Source organism: Galleria mellonella, unplaced genomic scaffold, assembly GCF_026898425.1.
Source record: "Galleria mellonella isolate WM207_F2 unplaced genomic scaffold, CSIRO_AGI_GalMel_v1 utg65, whole genome shotgun sequence".
NCBI classification, from domain to species: Eukaryota; Metazoa; Arthropoda; class Insecta; order Lepidoptera; family Pyralidae; genus Galleria; species Galleria mellonella.
In genome coordinates this window covers 502,950-521,681 of record NW_026442138.1, presented here as the reverse complement: position 1 = coordinate 521,681, position 18,732 = coordinate 502,950, and the positions used below count along the sequence as shown (strand labels likewise).

Sequence of the window (18,732 nt, the reverse complement as noted above, 5' to 3'; positions counted from 1 at the left end):
ATCTTATCCAAAACATCATCTATGAGTGTCTCTATAGCTTCTGCGGTGCCTATGCCTTTTTGATACCCAAACTGTCCCTCGCTTAGTATATTATTTGATACTATATGTTGTAGAAGTCTATTTTTTAAAAGCTTTTCAAATATTTTGGAAAGGGTTGGTAAGAGGGATATGGGTCTATAATTTTTGAAATTATATTTGCAGTCCTTTTTATGAATTGGTATAACACGAGCTACTTTAAGTTGATCGGGAAAAATGCCTTCTTTCAAACACATGTTATAGAAATGAGCCAGTGGTTCCGCTAAAAGCTCAATATTCTCTTTAATGATAGATATTGGAATGTCATCATATCCACAAGATTTTTTAGTGTTCATATCTTTTACTACTTTTTTTATTTCAGTCGGAGTAATTGGTTCCCAAGATAAGTTGTCTTGTACTCTATTTGTGTTGTCATGTAGAATCTTTTCCGCTTTATATTTATTACCTGATGACTCGTCAAGCTTATATTCAAAATTCGAAGATAATATTTTAACAATTTCCTGTGGGTTGTCAATTATTTTTGAGTCAACTTTAAGTTTAAATTTTTCATGGTCATGCATCTTTTTGTTTTTTACATTCCAAATACTTTGCTCATTTATTACATTCCAAATACCTTTACTTTCATTATTTACATCTTGTATTTCTTTTTGTATGTAACGTTTCTTAGCATTTCTTACAACTCTTCTATATATTTTAATGTACTTGTCACGAAAATCTATAACACTTTGGCCACAATCTATCTTATTAATATTATATAAAACTCTTTTCATTGCGCTAGATACCTTTATTCCTTTTGAGATCCATTTAGCTTTATAAGTGTTAGTTATCCTAATTTTCTTTTTAGTTTTCTTAAAACAATGTTTGAATATATTATTAAATTTATTTATAAACGTATTTATGCTCATGTCACTCCACTTTATATTTACGAGCAAATCTTTGAAGTTTTGTTTATTTCTAGCGGAATAAGATCTTTGATTTTTTATTATAAATAATCTTTTGCTCTGTGCATGTTGAAATTTTTCTACTGAAAGATTACAAAAGATTCCTGCATGTCCGTCTGCCAATCCATTATGGTCAAAATAACTATCGGTGACAGAATCGTCTGTTAAATTTATTAATATGTTGTCAATGCATGACTGACTCTTATTTCTTTTATATGTTATGTCTTCAAAAAGGTGTTTAAAACCATAGCATTGTAGTAAATTTATGAATTCTCTTTTTTGTTTACTATTTTCTAATATATTTATATTAAAATCACCACAAATAATACATCTTTTGTTAAAAAAATAATCTAATAATTTTTCTAAGTATAACATAAACTTATCAAGATTCTTCATATTTGGATTTCGGTAGCAGCACAAAATACATAGATTTACATATATCAGATGTATTAGAGATAGAGCTAAGAGCAATAGAAGCTAAAACAAGTAATATTTGGGACTTTTGTCTGTCTGTCTGATCGCCAAACAAAAAACGGTTTTTAAAGTTATGTTTCTGAAGGTCTAATTTAAAATCTGGTGTATGTTTACCTATCTACATCCACTGTGTTAGGTTGACTGGAAGAGATCTTTTTTAAAGATAACTTCACTTTTGTCTATATTATTTCTATTTGTTACTTATATGGCAGTACAGTAAGGCGGTCTTATTGCTGAGAGCAATCTTTATTATTATTTTAGACAACTTATTAGCACCGCCATACTCAGGAGTGGCAACACATGAGGGGGAGGGGGGCGCAGGCATTACCTACCACAAGATACACTGTGATGCCTATTACCACTTTTCATCAGGTGGGCCGTTAGCTTGTTTGCAATTGCGTACCTTCCAATCAGAGTGGTAAGAACGTATCTATCTAGTATCGCCTCGTTCCAATTACAATTTTGTATTTTGTCCGCATGTACCCGTGTACTTCTACAAAAATATTGATTACCTTTCCTTATAGCGTGAGATTCCTCGATAGGTACTCTAAAATCACGTCGCTATCGACACCAGAGGGAGACTTTGTACAAAAGTCGTTTGCTCTGTCCCATTCGTGTTTCAACCGTGAAGCAGTTGTGTTTGCATGGCTGTGTTTCGGTTTGAAGGGTGGGATATGACGTGAATTTACTGGGTACAGAGGAATAACACCTGAGTCCTCAGGAATGGCAACGCATGGGGGGTATCATGGGCGAGACAGTATGCTCTGTTATGTCCATGGTACTGCTCATGTCTATAGGCGACGGTTACCACTTTCCATCAGGTGGACCGTCAGCTTATTTGCCATTCTAAGTTGTATAAAAAAAAAGCTTCTGTGTCGGTCGCGTCACACGTTAATTTTACACGTGTATTCGATACGGAATATTTACATTATACAGTACTGGTGACTATTTTTGACACCATATTTTTTATAACAGGTGCTTGTCAATCAGGCTGACGGAGACTCGCCGTACAAATGTCATTTGTATGGCCACGTCTGTCTTACACGTTTTTATTATTATTTTTTATTTCTTGTAATTGTTTGTATCTATAATAAGTTTATTACTGTAATCTTTTGGCGGAAACAAGGAGTATAGATATGGATATAACAATAAGGAACAAGATAGATAGCTATGTGATTATTTCGAAATCCGATAAATAATATAAAAATATTGTCTTGCGTTAAAACCATATTACAACCGACTTCAAAACAGGAAGAGGTTCTTAATTCGGTTGGATTTTTTTTATGTTTGTTACCTCATAACTCCGTCATTTAAAAACTGATTAGAAAAATCCTTTTTTTTAGAACTATTTTGTTTAATTTCGCTCCATCGGTATGTGTGTGACTGCTAACACTCGAAGATTGACCAATTGATGGCTAAAACGGAAGGTTATGGAACTTCTGGTTGTAATAGTGGTGGCCAATCTTCGAGTGTTAGCAGTCGAGCATGCAGTGCAGTGCAGTGCAGTGCAGTGCAGCATTAGTAGCGAGATTAAAATAATTCTATTGAAATAAATAATTATTTTTTAATTAAAACGATATATATATATCAGATTAGAAATTTTATAAAAATTGATCGAGTATTTTTTTTAAACAAAATAAATGGTTTTGCTACAAATGAAGTCTTTTTTTTAAGAACACAATTTTAATTTATAATGATATAAATAGCTTTTGTTATGATGTCCACAACAAATGTAATCAAAATCGGTTAACCCATTGTTTATCTGATAATAGCAAATAGACAGAAAAAAGACAAATTCACATTTATATTAATACTAGCTTTATCCCCTGGCTTCGCCTGTGGTTGTTATCATGATATTAAGTAACTCCCTCAAGAAATAACCTATCAAAATGCAAAAAGTATGTTATAAATTCGGCTGGTAGTTTCAGAGACTAGTGCTTTCAAACAAATAAATACTTTTTTTTTTGTAAATTTTACTAGACGGTGACCAATGAATGTATACGGGGGGAAAGAATTGTTAGTAATGGGGTCAAACGCTCCCATGCAAGCAATATAATCTATCAAGTCGACCTCCATGTGTTTCCCCTTGGAAACCAGAGTTTAATGCTTGTTAAATTCGTTTCTTCTCATCCTCACTTCTCACTGGTGACCCGCCAATGTACATTGAGAGTGCAGGCGGGACTATCATTTCATATTCACCCATTAAAAAAAAAAAACAAATGTATACAAGATACATTTGTCGGTCAATGTTTAGTAAAATAAGAGTATAAATGTTCGTTATGTAATTTAGGCAATAATATTCAAATATTAAGCATGTGAGTACGTTGAACTACGTGTATGGTAAACATATTTAGTGTTCGAAAAATATGCTGGTTTTTGTATGTATATATTATTTATTAATTATATTTAATTGTTAATGAAAATAGCGAAAGAGGTTTGTTTGAATCGAAGCATTTGGCGTTCCATTGTTTCTGCCTACCCTAATGGGAGACAGGCGTGACAGATATATATGTATGTATGTATGAAAATGCCGTCTATTGACTTGATGTATTATGTATTTTTTGTTCTATTTCAATTGTTTATCAATCTTCTTTTTTTATAAAAAATAACGATTGTCAGTATATGTAAAAAGGTTCATTTTGAATACTTAGTATATATAAGTATATAATATAAGTATGTAGACGTAGACGGTCAAATAGGACGGATGCTTTACCAAACCCATTGTCCTCTGTGACCGGGCATCATGTGAATCGCTCACCCGAGACCCCGGTGTGACCTTAGGGCCAACCATTTGTGATTTACTGTCATACTTATTTTAGACAATGCCATCTGTATGGGTACCTGTATCTCATTTAAATTACCATACATTTTTTGCTGTTATCATCACTACATAGTATAAAACAAAGTCGCAAAACGCTGTCTGTCCGTCCCTATGTATGCTTAAAATTTTAAAACTACGCAACGGATTTTGAAGCGGTTTTTAATAGATAGAGTGATTCAAGAGGAAGGTTTATATGTATAATACATGCGTAATATTATACACACTGATAAATTTAGAGGTTTCTAATGTGATGTGATGTAATGTGTACTCGCGCGAAGCTGGGGCGGGTCGCTATTAGAGTAAGACTATAAAATTTGCGTGGGTACCTCTGTTCCATTCGTAATTCTGCCGCCAAGTTGCTGTGTTTGCACTATCATCATCATCATCATCATATCGACCTTTAACTGTCCACTGGTGAAGATAAGCCTTCTCCTTAGGGGGTTTTGCCAATAGTTACCACGCTTGATAGGTGGATTGGTAACCGCAGTTAGATTTTGGAGATATTTCAAGAGGGACGCTGATACCCATCCCTCGCCCTCCCTTAGTCGCCTCTTACGATACCAACGGGAAAGGAAGGGGTGATCCATTCTATGCCGGGACCACACGGCCTTGTTTCGGTTTAAATAGTAAGATTTGGATTTGGAATAACAGGATAAGGATTACGAAGGTATAACAAGTAGTCGTCAGGAATGAAAACGCATGAGGGCTATCATGGGCGTGTCACCTCATATTCTATGATGAGCTTGATGCTATTAACGTCTATAAGCGTTGGTTATCACTGTCAAACAGTTTTTTTTATATCACTGAGGTGGTAAACAAGCATACGGTCCACCTGATGGTAAGCAGTTACCGTAGCCTATAAACGCTCGCAATACCAGGGGCATTTTAGATAGATAGATAGATTGTTTCCTCCAAAAGATTACAATAGTAAACTTATTATAAATATAAATAATTACAAGAAATAATCACAATGAGAAAACAATGGGCGACCTTATCGCTAAGAGCGATCTCTTCCAGGCAACCATTGGATGGAGAGGAGTAATTATAAACAATTTGGTGGGAGGCACGATGAAAAATTTTGTTAGTTCTAAATATGGGAGATGTGATACATATAATAATATAAAAATTATCCCTACTCATTATTATATATATATATATATATATATATATATATATATATATATATATATATATATATATATATATTAGGCCTTTTTTTTAAGAAGCCCAGTTGGACTGTCCGTTCATCAGAGTAAAAAACTATAAATATTTTAATGTATACAATATAATAAGTACGTACGTGAGTCATAAAGCCATTATCTTAGTGTCAGTCAACTTTGACTAGTACTCTCGTATTTATTTACGAGTATTTCGAATGAGATGTCTATTTGACATTGAGATATGGCTAATCACAGCTGCGATATATTCAATGAGAAGTTATTTAAACAATAACCTGGTAAGAATGTTTAGTAACGTGTGATAAGGTACAACAATCACTGTCGCTAACGTTTTCATGCAACGTTTTTACGCAGCATGCAACAAGAGCTATTTTGCTTTAGCGAAATTTGCTTTCGCGTTCATTCATTGTAAAATGGAACAATAAAAATAAAAAAAAACTTCTTTATAATGTATATAACGTAGAAGAAATTAAGATAAGAAAATTACCAGAGGGATACTTTGTACAAAAGTCGTTTGCTCGGGTACATCTGTCCCATTCGTGTTTCAACCGTGAAGCAATTGTATTTGGCTGTGTTTCGGTTTGAAGTTATTAAAATTTAAAAAGGAGCCGATGACCTTGAAGTGGCTTAACAGCTCTGCATTAAGTAACCATTTCGATCACGACAACTTTCAAACAAAAAAAAAAACCGCATCATAATTGGTTCCTTCGTGTAGGAGCTACGATGCTGCCATACACAGACGAGGATGCCACAGATGCATCGGGGTTTAAAAACGGTATCCGCGTTTCTTCTAAAAACGTTCTGAGATAGAGATGGCTATGCAGAGGCGTATAGTAGAGACGATATTTGTGCTATGTCTGCCTCTGCCACATACCAATTTATCTAAATCTGTCAACTCTGCCGCCAACGACTCGTTTGCATGATATGTTCCAGTTTGAAAAATATGATATATTACTCCCTTATGTGGTTGTTAAATTAGTGAAGACTGTGATCATAAAGATCCATAGCTTACAGTGACAGCTCACCATTAGACGGGCCGTATGCTTGATCACCGCCCTGGTACAAACGAAGGGATGGGGCACAGTTGCCATATAGGGGTCATATGAAATGTGTTTTCGAAAGTTCCTAGACGTCATATTTTATTAATACTATCATCACAAAGCTCTACATTCCACTCACTATGTGTATTAAACGCAATTTATTAAAATACAAAAAGCTTGTTCTGAAGATGAAGAGGTACTTACATACACTTAAAACAATTATTTACTTTTCTTCAGTAACTGAAAAAAAAAAATATATTTTTCCTTTCAAGTAATTGGCAAACAAGCATACGGCCCACCTACCGGTAAGTGGCTACCGTAGCCTGTTAACGTCTGCAATAACAGGGGCATTACTCGCGCGTTGCCGACTCTGTAGAAACCTCTTCATCCCTTTCACCCCTTCATTAATTTTTGAACAACCCCATGCTGTAGTCTCTTGGGAAAACCTCGACAGGGAGCTATACTATATCCAGACTTAGTAAAGTAAGACAGATTTTTACAACATGAATTGATATGTATGAAAGGAAGGTAAAAACACAATGGCAACAAGGCAACAAGGCAAATACATAATGACATGTTTCAACTTCTGATTAATATGTTTGTTGCAATCTATATGGTTAATCCTTTGTTCGTCATATACTAATTATGTACGCGACCGAAGTTATTTTTTTTTATACAACTTAGAATGGCAAAACAAGCTGACGGCCCACCTTATGGCAAATGGTAACCGTTGCCTATAGACATGGTCATGGTATTGGACATAACAGAGTATACTGTTTTGCCCATGATACCCCCGATGCGTTGTCATTCCTGAGGACTTAAATATTGCTCCTGTGTACCCTGTAAATTCACTGCCATATCCCACATTTCAAATCGAAACACAGCCATGCTTTACGGTAGAAACAGGAATGGGACAGAGGTGAATAAGACCAAGCGCGACAGCGATAGATTTGCAAGATACCTATTCTTCAAAAGTCCCGACCATCTCATTTCCTCATAGCGTACAGTTGGCGACACGCACGTGACATCTCCGGCGTTGGATGCATCCGTAGGTTTTGTTTCACCACCATTGTTGTTGTAAGTCGTGCTATTTATCTCCACCCCTGTGGAGGGTCGCGATACGGGCACGCGGTGCATCGCAACAGTTCGAAGCTCCATATCTATCTATGTATATAAGATGCCCGACAGTGCTACGCGGGCAGTCGCGTCGCGTACGCAGAATCAGTGACATGTGTCTCATTGTAACATTGGCGGTGCTCGCTTTCGGTAAGAAATTAATTAGGTTGTCTATTTTTAAATCGGGTATTGATAAATTGATTAATACAGATAATAAATTCATAATATTTATAACAGCTTAAAAGTATATTAAGTGGAATAATGGGGGGTTGTAAATTTATAAAAAACTATAAATTTTAACAATTATTACTTAACAATCAAATTTAATGATTAACTTATTGTTTCATGACCATAATAATATTTTAAATAAAATATAAATTTTAAAGGAAGTATGGGTGCAGTAAAAGAAAGCATACTATTTATAGATTGGACCTTTTTATAGATATTGTTTCGTACAAAATAGTGACATTAATCGTGACAAAACTTGTATGAAAAAGAACCATCAAAATCGGTTCAGAATTAGCGTGGATATCGCGTCTTTAGTATTGAAACGGTTCTGTGACCGCGCGTTTTGTATCAAATTTGATCTTAATTTGTTTCGCGCGTACAAAAACTGTTATTTTTTTATTTATGGAAGTATCGCTTATAGTTATGAACAGGAGCATGGACAGCACTGGATACACTGTTATGCCCATGTATATTTCCTACCATATTTCACCTTTTAAACCAAAACATACGACTAATGCACGATAGAAAAACGAGTGGTACAGAGGTACCCGTTCAAATAATCATTAATGGTATGAGCTACCAAAACAGTAATTCTTAAGTGGCATCTTGTTTACTTATTGACTTTTATACCAATTTTGATGATTCTTTTTGTAGACTTAATTTTTTTTTAATTATTGTTACTATGTAGCTTTTTTTAACCAAATTCCATAAGAAGTATCTCAAATAATCTGTTCATGGTACGCGATTACGTCACTAATGGCGAATTGGTTTTGATAGTTATTAGTGCAATCTATATATGGTGTTCGCCTTCCATGTTTGTCCAACATTAAGTTTGCTATTCAAGTCGTATTTTTTGTGAAATTAAATCATAAATTACAGAAATATACCAGATGGAAACTTTGTACAACAATCGATTGCTTGGGCACGTCTGTACCATTCGTTTTTCAACCGTGAAGCAATTGTGTTTGCATGTCTGTGTTTTATGCCATTCCTGAGGATTCGGATAAGGAATAACATCCGAATCCTCAGGAATGGCAACGCATCGGGAGTATCATGGGCGAAACAGTATACTCTGTTATGTCCATGGTACTGCTCATGTCTATAGGCAACGGTTACCACTTTCCATCAGGTGGGCCGTCAGCTTGTTTGCCATTCAAAGTTGTATAAAAAAAATGTAACAGCAATTTTTATATTAGGTATATCTCGTACGCACTACATAGTCACGCGTGCGTTTAGCAGCTTTATACAGCACGCACACCGTCATATCTTATTACGTGCACGCGCGTGTACTAAATATGATTTTATTTTGAAATAAACAAATCGATCAAGATAGGTAAGGTCGAGGTTGCGAGCCGGTACTCAAAGATAACCGACTGGTATTTAGTGCTACAAGGGTATGAAACAATTTTAATAGGGCTTAGGGCGTAGCCAAACGATAGATCGAACCGTTTATCAATTACAACAGTTCTGGCAGGCGGATTGGTAAACGCAGTTAGGATTTAGAGATATTTTAAAAGGGACGCTGCTGTCCACCTCTAGCCCTCTCTTAGTCGCTTCTTACGACATCCAGAGGGAGACTTTGTACAAAAGTCGATTGCTTGGGTACCTCTGTCCGTTTGTGTGTCTACCGTTTCTACCGTGAAGCAGTTGTGTTTGCATGGCTGTGTTTCAGTTTAAAGGGTGGGATATGGCGTAAATTTACTGGGTACAGAGGAATAACACCTGAGTCCTCAGGAATGGCAACGCATGGGGGGTATCATGGGCGAAACAGTATTCTCTGTTATGTCCATGGTACTACTCATGTCAATAGGCGACGGTTACTACTTTCCATCGGGTGGGCCGTCAGCTTGTTTGCCACTCTAAGTTGTATAAAAAAAAATCCATGGGAAAGGTATGGGTGGCCTATTTTATGCCGGACCACACGGCCATTACTCTTATATTTATACAATATACCGTATATTCAAATTGTATACAGTAACATATGAGTCGTTTAGTTCATCAAGGTCCAAACTTAATTAGAGACGTGCTAATTATTGGAAGGCAGGTATTACATGAACGAACGAGCATATAGCGATGTTTGACAACGCCCGCATTATCTATGAAAATCTTTATTAAAATCGTAAAGGTTGACAATTCTATACATTGATTATATTTTTCGCGAAATTTACGTAGGGAGGCTGGTGCTAAGAATCTGTATTAAAAAGAGATGCGTGTTTGTGTCCATGTTACCGACTCACACATCATACGTACCTTGAGAAGCATTTTCTGTAGAAGGAAAAATAGAGGGCAAAACAGGGAGACTGAGGAATAACTACATGGAGAGATAAAGGAGACGCTAGATGTCATGTCGTATAGGGAGGTCAAGGATATGGCCTGGGATTGAACTGGCTGGAAGAAGATGCATGAATTAGTTGCACCGACAAGAGGAAACTCTTAAATGAAAAGTATATATGTAAGTACTATATATAAGTATATATGTATATGTTACAGCAAATGCCCATGCCCGTCCCGACGTGCCGGAGTGTTCGGTGCGCGCGTGCACCGAGGCCGGCTGGGTGTGCGGCTCCCGGCGGCTGGGGGAAAATGGACTCGAGTACGCCAGTTTTCGAGGAGTGCCATATGCTAAGCAGCCCCTTGGGGAACTCAGGTTTAAGGTAAATATTAAAGGCTAGTATATTTTGCTATGCAAAAAGGAGACTTCGACCAGAAAAACAAATGTATATATTTGAATTTTAGTAGCAAAAAAGGCACTGCAGACTTTGTTTCTAAAAACAATGTTCTGTCTTTGGTTTTCCTCTACAAAGAAAAAAATACAATTTAAGTACTAATATGGAAGCAACATGTATCATAAATTACCAATTGCAAAATAAAACAAGAGTTCAGAATTGACGAGGCTTACAGATGTTATTATCTTTTTTTTTATACAACTTAGAATGGCAAACAAGCTGACGGCCCACCTGATGGAAAGTGGTAACCGTCGCCTACAGACATGAGCAGTGCCATGGACATTACAGAGTATACTGTTTCACCCATGATACCCCCCACGCGTTGCCATTCCTGAGGACTCGGATGTTATTCCTCTGTACCCTGTAAATTCACTCCATATCCCACCCTTTAAACCGAAACACAGTAATGCAAACACAACTGCTTCACGGTAGAAACACGAATGGGACAGAGGTACCCAAGCAATCGACTTTTGTACAGTCTCCCTATGGTAAGCGACAAGAAGCCGCAAGAAACTAAGCAGTTTTATTAACCAACTTACAAATGACTTGTATTATTAATTAAATATCATACAGTTTTACCATAATAATAATTGGAGTTGTATTAAATTGCCAACTGTTAACATTTTCAGGAGCTGCAACCTGTGGAGCGTTGGCGCGGCTTGTACGATGCGACAGAGGAGGGCCCCATTTGTCCGCAGCGCGACGTTTTGTACGGCCGCATCATGCAACCGCGAGCAATGAGCGAGGAGTGCATACATGCAAACATTCATGTACCTCTTGAAAACTTGCCTGATTACCACGACCGGGTTATCGGTTTGGAACCTCCCTATCAAAGCGGTCTCGACTCTGAAGAAAACGCTCCGAGCGGACTGCCTGTGGTGGTATTCATCCATGGAGGTGGATTCGCATTTGGATCTGGGGACAGTGACCTGCACGGCCCTGAGTACTTGATCAGCAAGCGGGTCATTGTGATAACGTTTAATTACAGGTACGACTTTAGTTTTCTTTATACATACTGAAAGCACTATAAAAAAAACACACACACACACACACACAGTGATATTTTTGAAATAATTATAAGTATAATAATTATATTATTTATGCATCATTTATGTAAGTATGTATCTATATAATACTATTTTACCTTTGGCTGTTAAATTGGCTACACAGGTTACACTCTGCGTTTGTTGTACGCGCCCGTGTAGCCTAACGTCAAGCTGTAGCTGAAAATCAGTGCTTTGCTCTTAAGCAAAACTATCACTGAGCTGTAGCCTATTTGGGTCACTGCGATACACTTGGTGAAAACATATTTCCATATTTCATCTTTTATTTATATTTAAAAAAAAATTTAAAGAATCTGATTGTATAAACTCATTTGGTCATTTACGTGTGTCATAAATGGCTCAAAGTGTTTATTTATCTCTTACCATTATTAAGAATCTCTCTTAGTTGGGTCTAAAACGGTCATTTAACAGTGTTGCCGTTTGACATTAGGTATCTGATTTTGTTAATAGTGACCGGTGAATTGTTAACCAGCGGAAACTTCTATGATGGCACGGCTAAAACCATTTTAGTGCTCGTTAAATGAGTCTAAGTCCGTCTGACTGATCGTCCATCGTTTGGAAGTTCCAGTATCCTGTTTTTGACAAAGTTATATTTAGTCTAAACATACACTTAGATGAAGCGTTAAGTAACAAAATAGGTCCCAAAAAAACGTATATAAACTGTTTTTGTATGTGTCTATTAGTGATACACTCCTATTTAGCAGTAGTATGTACACATATAATTTAAGATCCCAACTCTGGTTTGAACTGGTTTTAAATGATCTTTGGAAGCTACAACGTATAAATAAATCTAAATGAAATAGAGACATATTAATAACCTCTGAAGTGATAACGGTCGCTAGAGGCGACTTAATTTTCTGTACATTAAGATGTAGTGTCAATTGTCGCATTATTTTTGGGATGGCTCGTCGCCTTGACCACACTCATATGTATATCCGTGTCATTATTATTAGTGTAAACGGCGTGTATCTTGTTTGTACAACTTATGACTTACTTTATGACAGTGTTTCGGTCCACCTGTCCTTTTACACGTGCCGTCCATCGACCTTGGTTGTATATACCTTTAATCACGTCCGAGAGTCAATGATCCGTCTTCAGACAATGACTAGTTATTTTAACTATCTGATAATATGACTTAATAGCTTTATTAAAAATCCTTTATTTACCTTTTTCCTGAAGATAATTCACGATAAATCTATGAATTGGATAATACAGAAAAAATATTAAAATTGTAATATGATTATGTTGTAGTGAAAGATTATAATTTTTTTTTATACAACTTAGAATGGCAAACAAGCTGACGGTCCACCTGATGGAAAGTGGCAACCGTCGCCTATAGACATAAGCAGTACCGTGGATATAACAGAGTATACTGTTTCGCCCATGATACCATTCCTGAGGACTCGGATGTTATTCCACTGTACCCAGTAAATTCACGCCATATCGCACCCTTCAAACCGAAACACAGCCATCGACTCATCCCAATCAACCAAATCACACTCACATCAACCCAAACAAATCATTTAAATTTTTATATTTGCAGCAAAATAAATAAAAAAAAAAAAAAAAAACACTCATGTACTATTTTTAGACAGAGTAAAAAAAAGTTCAAATAAAAATGGTTTGACGCGGCCAAAATACTAAAAACATTAGTATATCAATAATCAATAATGGAATCATAAAAACATTTATTTATTGGAACCATAAAATTATACTACAATTAAATATTTTAAAATTAAATGTAAATAAGTAAGTAATTATTATGTAAGTAATTATAAATCCTTAAATTATCAACTTGAAGCTTTAAAGAACATAGTCCAAGATCTCAGACTCCCCAGACGTTACTTATTTTCTAAGTGACAACATTTAAAGATTTCGAATAAACCAAGAGACTTTGGACTATCAAGAATTTTGCATCATTAAAGCAAGTAACCGTTTGTTTTTGCAGACTAAATGTATTCGGCTTTTTATCCCTGAACACTACAAGTGTCCCTGGGAACAATGGGCTCCGGGATATGGTGACACTGCTGCGATGGGTGAGGAGAAACGCGAGAGCTTTTGGCGGGGATCCTAACGACGTGACGCTGGCCGGCCAGAGCGCGGGCGCCGCCAGTGCTCATCTGCTTTCAATGTCTGATGCGGCAGAAGGATTGTTCAAACGGTAGGTTATACCCGTATTAAGCTAATACGCTTTGTAGGAGTAATGTTAGTTGTAATCTTCTTCTAATAAATCTGTAGAGAGGTCAATTCTGTACATGAAATATATTTCCAAAATAACTATCAGGGGGTGATTAGTGATCGATACTGGTGCCAAAAATGCAATCGGTAAAATATTTGTCTGCCTGTCTGTATGTTCGTTATAGAAACAAAAACTACTCGACGGGTTTTAACGAAACTTGGTACAATTATTCTTCATACTCCTGGGCAGGTTATAGTATACTTTTCGTCACGCTACTATCAATAGGAGCAGAGCAGTGAAGGGAAATGTTGGGAAAACGGGAGAGATTACTCCATTTTTAAGCTTCCGTCGCGTGTGCAGCCTTAATGGCCACTTTTTAAAATGTAAAAATGTCCACCCGTGCGAAGCCGGGACGGGCCGCTAGTTTAGTATATTTCTATAGTATATTAGCTTTTGCAGTCGGGCCACCTTATAAAACTAACTTTTTTTTAAATTGCCTCGAATCTCAAGCCTGATTTATGAAAGATGTTATCATGATTCGAAGTAGAAATTTCTTTTTTTTTTAATTAACTTTACGACCGCTATTTTGTACGCGTGGATTTCAGAAGAAAATCAATTAAAATAGATCACATTTATGACAACCTGATAATATATAACCTGAAAAAGAGTTACAAACCCTGAACTGTACCTAATTTATTTCAGGATATGGATAATGAGTGGCACGGGCCCAACAAATTTCTTCACCACCACCCCAGCATACGCACAATTTGTGGCCAGCACCCTGCTCACCGTTTTGGGTATCAACTCTACAGACCCCGAGGACATTCATCGACAACTGGTCAATATTCCACTTGAGAAAATCGTTGATGCCAATGGTTATATGTTGGACCTTCTAGGCTTGACCACCTTCGTTCCAGTCGTTGAATCACCGCTACCAGGAATAACTAGAATTGTGGCCGACGATCCAGAGGTTTTGGTATCTAAGGGACGTGGAAAAGATATCCCTATAGTTATAGGATTCACAGATGCAGAGTGTGAAACATTTAGAAGTAGATTTGAGGCTGTCGATATAATATCACAGATAAACACACATCCGATGCTGGTAGTTCCTGCTCAATTGATTTATACAATGCAATCGAACGATGTCCAAAGAATATCAAATGCGATTCATGACAGATATTTCAATGGAACTGTGAATATGGATGACTTCGTAAGACTGTGTTCTGATAGCAATTTCGTATATCCTGCTATAAAATTAGCCACAACTAGGGCCAGTATTGGAGGAGCTCCTGTATTTCTCTATCAGTTTTCCTATCATAATGACCACAGTGTTATAAAAGAAGGTCTTGGAATAAGCTTTAAGGGAGTAGGACATATAGAAGACTTAACATACATTTTTCGATCTAATTCAATTTTGGGCAGGGAAAGTTATATTTCCAAAGATTACCAAGAGCCCATGAAAGAGTGGTTGACGGCGTTCTTTACGAATTTCGTATATACGAGGTAATTATATTATCTTTAAAAACATAAACATTAAAGGGGACTTCAATTAAAATATAGCCTGAACTAAAAATGCACTTGTTTATTAGTTAATCATACAATAACTGCTGAACTGATTTATTGTCAGGTTAAGTACATAGACAGATTAATTTTTGATATAAGAATACATTTTGATAAAATATTCCCGTGGAATAATTCAGAATGAAGTTTCACATTATATTTAGATGTAAATTGTAAATATAGAACTAGTTGATTGATCGTATATTAATATTTTCAATGATTATGTTAATAATACATTGAATGTAACATGTCCCGGGAAACGTGGACTTTAGTTTCAGATAAATACAGTAAAGATAATCCAAGGATCATAGATGAAGACTTTTTTTCTATAATTGCAGCCAACCAACAAACAGTGTGTATGAAGAGGACAACGTCTGGCCGGCACTGAGAGAGGGTGAACTGAAATACCAAAACATCGGTACCCCTGGACTTTATTACTACGAGAACGCATCAGACAAGCTCCGAGATATGAAGAATTTCTTCGATTCTCTAGTTAACAGCAAATGAACGTGCAACCAAAGGCCATTCAGGTGGAAATGTTAGATTAAATGTGTTGTGATAAAATTTGTTAAGTAAGAGATAAGCTGGTGATGATCAGAGAGATGACTTCAAGAACGTAATTTCAGATTTATTTATAATACAAGAGTGGGAAGGCGGTTCATAAGTTTGGATGATCCGACTAATGGTATAGATATGACTGCTACAACATGAGCTGGATTCACTATGGGCAGTGACTACTGAAGTCTGAGAACGACAGCTTACGCGCGTCGTCAACACTTGCAGGGTGAAGAACTTGATTCAAACTAGAACACAGCATGTGAGCAAACTGCTTAGTGGCAGAATAGGTGGGACAGTAACGTCCTCTACTCTCTTAGGATGAGAATTGCGCCGATAACAATTTTGAAATTGCAAAATCCTTTAGAGGGTTCATAATTTAGTTTGTACAATTACTACTAAGTTTAAGATGTAATGAAGTAATTAGTTCGGGGACAGGATGAAGGCGTCAATTTACTAATGGATATCGTCAGGTGGTATATGAAAATCATAATTGAGAATATCGTGTGTGACCAATATCTAAATATATTTGGGATCACTCATTAATTTTGTATATAACAAGTTAGGGATACGGTTATTAAGGATTCATGTCAGTTTGTCAGCAATATTATGTAAAGTTCAGAGCAGTTTATGGTCTAATGTTATACGTAGCGTGTGATACGAACTCTAAGTGTACTTTCTATGTAGTTTTTTATTTATTTACTACTTGTAAATTTTTGCTAAGAGGAAAAAAATTAAAAACTTACATATTTACAAATTTTGTACAACATTTTAAAAATATATCTAGTTTGTCATTAAATATGTCAATATCTGGCCGCTGAGCAATCAGAGAATTGAGCAGAGAAATAGCCTGAGAAGTGGGAGCAAACTGAGCAGTATAGGTGCGAACTGGCGGTGCCGATAATAATCGATAAGCACGCAATCGCAAAATGAATCTATTCTGTTATTATGTATGAAAAATATTAGAATATACTTAAACCATAAAGAAACAATATTAAATACAAATAGACCAATTAAATAAGTGCTATCGTATTGTAAATATATTATTAATTTGAAATAAGACTTACTACTTAACAACAGTACTCGTAAATAACTGGAAGTATGATCAGTGGCTGTAGGAATTGTATTTGTGATATATTCAGACGGAGAGTGACATATAGTTTCTTAATAACAGCAGTATCTCTTGATGATATTGATCAAAGCAGCGTTTAAATTACTAAGCTTCAGGTATAATCTATTTTTTCTTAATTGTTCTTTTAATGAAAATAGATTTTCCTTTATCTTTGAGGAGACAAAATTATATATTTATACTACAGAACTGTATTGTAGCGTAAAATGTAAAGTGTCAGTTTAGATTTACAATAATAGTACTGAATTGAAAACACGAAAAAAAAAATACACTTAAAACATTTTTTTTTATCGTATAGACTGTTATTTCACTATATTTATTAAAGAAAACACGAAAATTGTCAAAACAAATAAAAAAATGGATTGTAGACAAATTCTTTCGAAATATCCTTTAAATAAGGATGCTAGTCTTGTATTTATTTAATAAGTTATTATGTAGGTAATAACTTAATTATTATATATAACTGTGATTTTGGCTGAATAGGTAATAAAAAATAGAAGATGCGTTACTAGCTGATTTTCAATAACTTACAACTGATTTCTTTTTGTTTATGTATAAATAAAATAATGAATAAATTATTATGAATCATAATACATTACGATTACTTACATAAGCTTCAGTCTTTGTGGCATTTATTTATTCCGAAGTAGGACTGATAAAATTAATTATAATTATTTATATTACATGTGTAAAATATGTAGTGTGTACGTTGTGATTGCTTTGATTGAGGAAACGACACACAATATGCCCGGATACTAATAAATGGCACGAAATAAAAGTGTGGAATCGTATCACCATGTTTAATTTGATGATCACTTACCTTTAAACGACTTACAAAAGGTGGAAGGTTTTAATTCAACTGTTTTATTAATTAACTTCATAGTTTTTTGAGTTTTATAAATAGAAAACCAACCTTAATTGTGACAAAATTAGTTATTTTGATAGTGGTAACCATCGCCTATAGACATGAGTAGTACCATGGACATAACAGAGTGTACTATTTCGCCCATAATACCTCCCATGCGTTGCCATTCCTGAGGACTCAGATGTTATTGCTCTGTACCCCGTAAATTCACGCCATATTCTACCCTTCAAACCGAAACACAGCCATGCAAACACAACTGCTTCACGGTAGAAAGACGAATGAGGCGGAGGTACCCAAGCAATCGAGTTTTGTACAAAGTCTCCCTCTGAAGATTTAAAAAGTAAACTACTGAATCGAATTTGAAAGTATATATTTTTTTAAATCGGTTTATAACTTACGGAGTTACGAGGTAACTAAAATAATAAAAAAAAAAAAAAACTTACACTTTTCCGTTTATGCTTTATAAGAGATGGGATTTAATGCGATCATTAAGGTATTTAAACTATAATAATTTATTTTTAAATTTATTTATTTTACACTTTATTGTACCATTTATAAAATAGTAAATACAGTTAATAATTATTTATTATATAATATATTGTATATTATTATATAATAAAATTATATGAATTATCTTGACGTTTCGAAAAAAAAAATACAACCAAATAGATTTTCCTTTGATTAACTGAACTTAATTGATATCTACATATGTATCACAAAATAAATAAATGAAATTAAATAACTGAACTTATCAATGATTTAATTACATTTATTTATTTTGTGATACATATGTACAATGAATGGTAAAAGAAGATAAGTC

At 35.3% G+C, this 18,732-nt stretch overlaps 2 protein-coding genes across 4 annotated transcripts in view; one reads left to right on the top strand and one right to left on the bottom strand.

Annotated features, from left to right (window-relative positions):
- LOC113517867 (serine/threonine-protein kinase D3) overlaps positions 1–18,732 on the bottom strand; it is an 88,127-nt gene that overhangs the window by 49,589 nt on the left and 19,806 nt on the right. The window lies entirely within an intron of this gene.
- LOC113519894 (juvenile hormone esterase-like) lies at positions 7,642–17,838 on the top strand. Its single transcript, XM_052900647.1, has 6 exons — positions 7,642–7,756; positions 10,325–10,488; positions 11,190–11,548; positions 13,573–13,785; positions 14,506–15,306; positions 15,702–17,838. The coding sequence occupies exons 1-6, from the start codon at positions 7,657–7,659 to the stop codon at positions 15,868–15,870; spliced, it is 1,806 nt and encodes a 601-aa protein (XP_052756607.1). The 5' UTR covers positions 7,642–7,656; the 3' UTR covers positions 15,871–17,838.

Coding starts and splice junctions, on each gene's coding strand:
- LOC113519894 (XM_052900647.1), top strand. CDS start 7,657: ATGTATATAAGATGCCCGACAGTGCTACGCGGGCAGTCGCGTCGCGTA. Junction 7,757..10,324: donor ATTGGCGGTGCTCGCTTTCG/GTAAGAAATTAA, acceptor TATATGTTACAG/CAAATGCCCATGCCCGTCCC. Junction 13,786..14,505: donor GCAGAAGGATTGTTCAAACG/GTAGGTTATACC, acceptor AATTTATTTCAG/GATATGGATAATGAGTGGCA.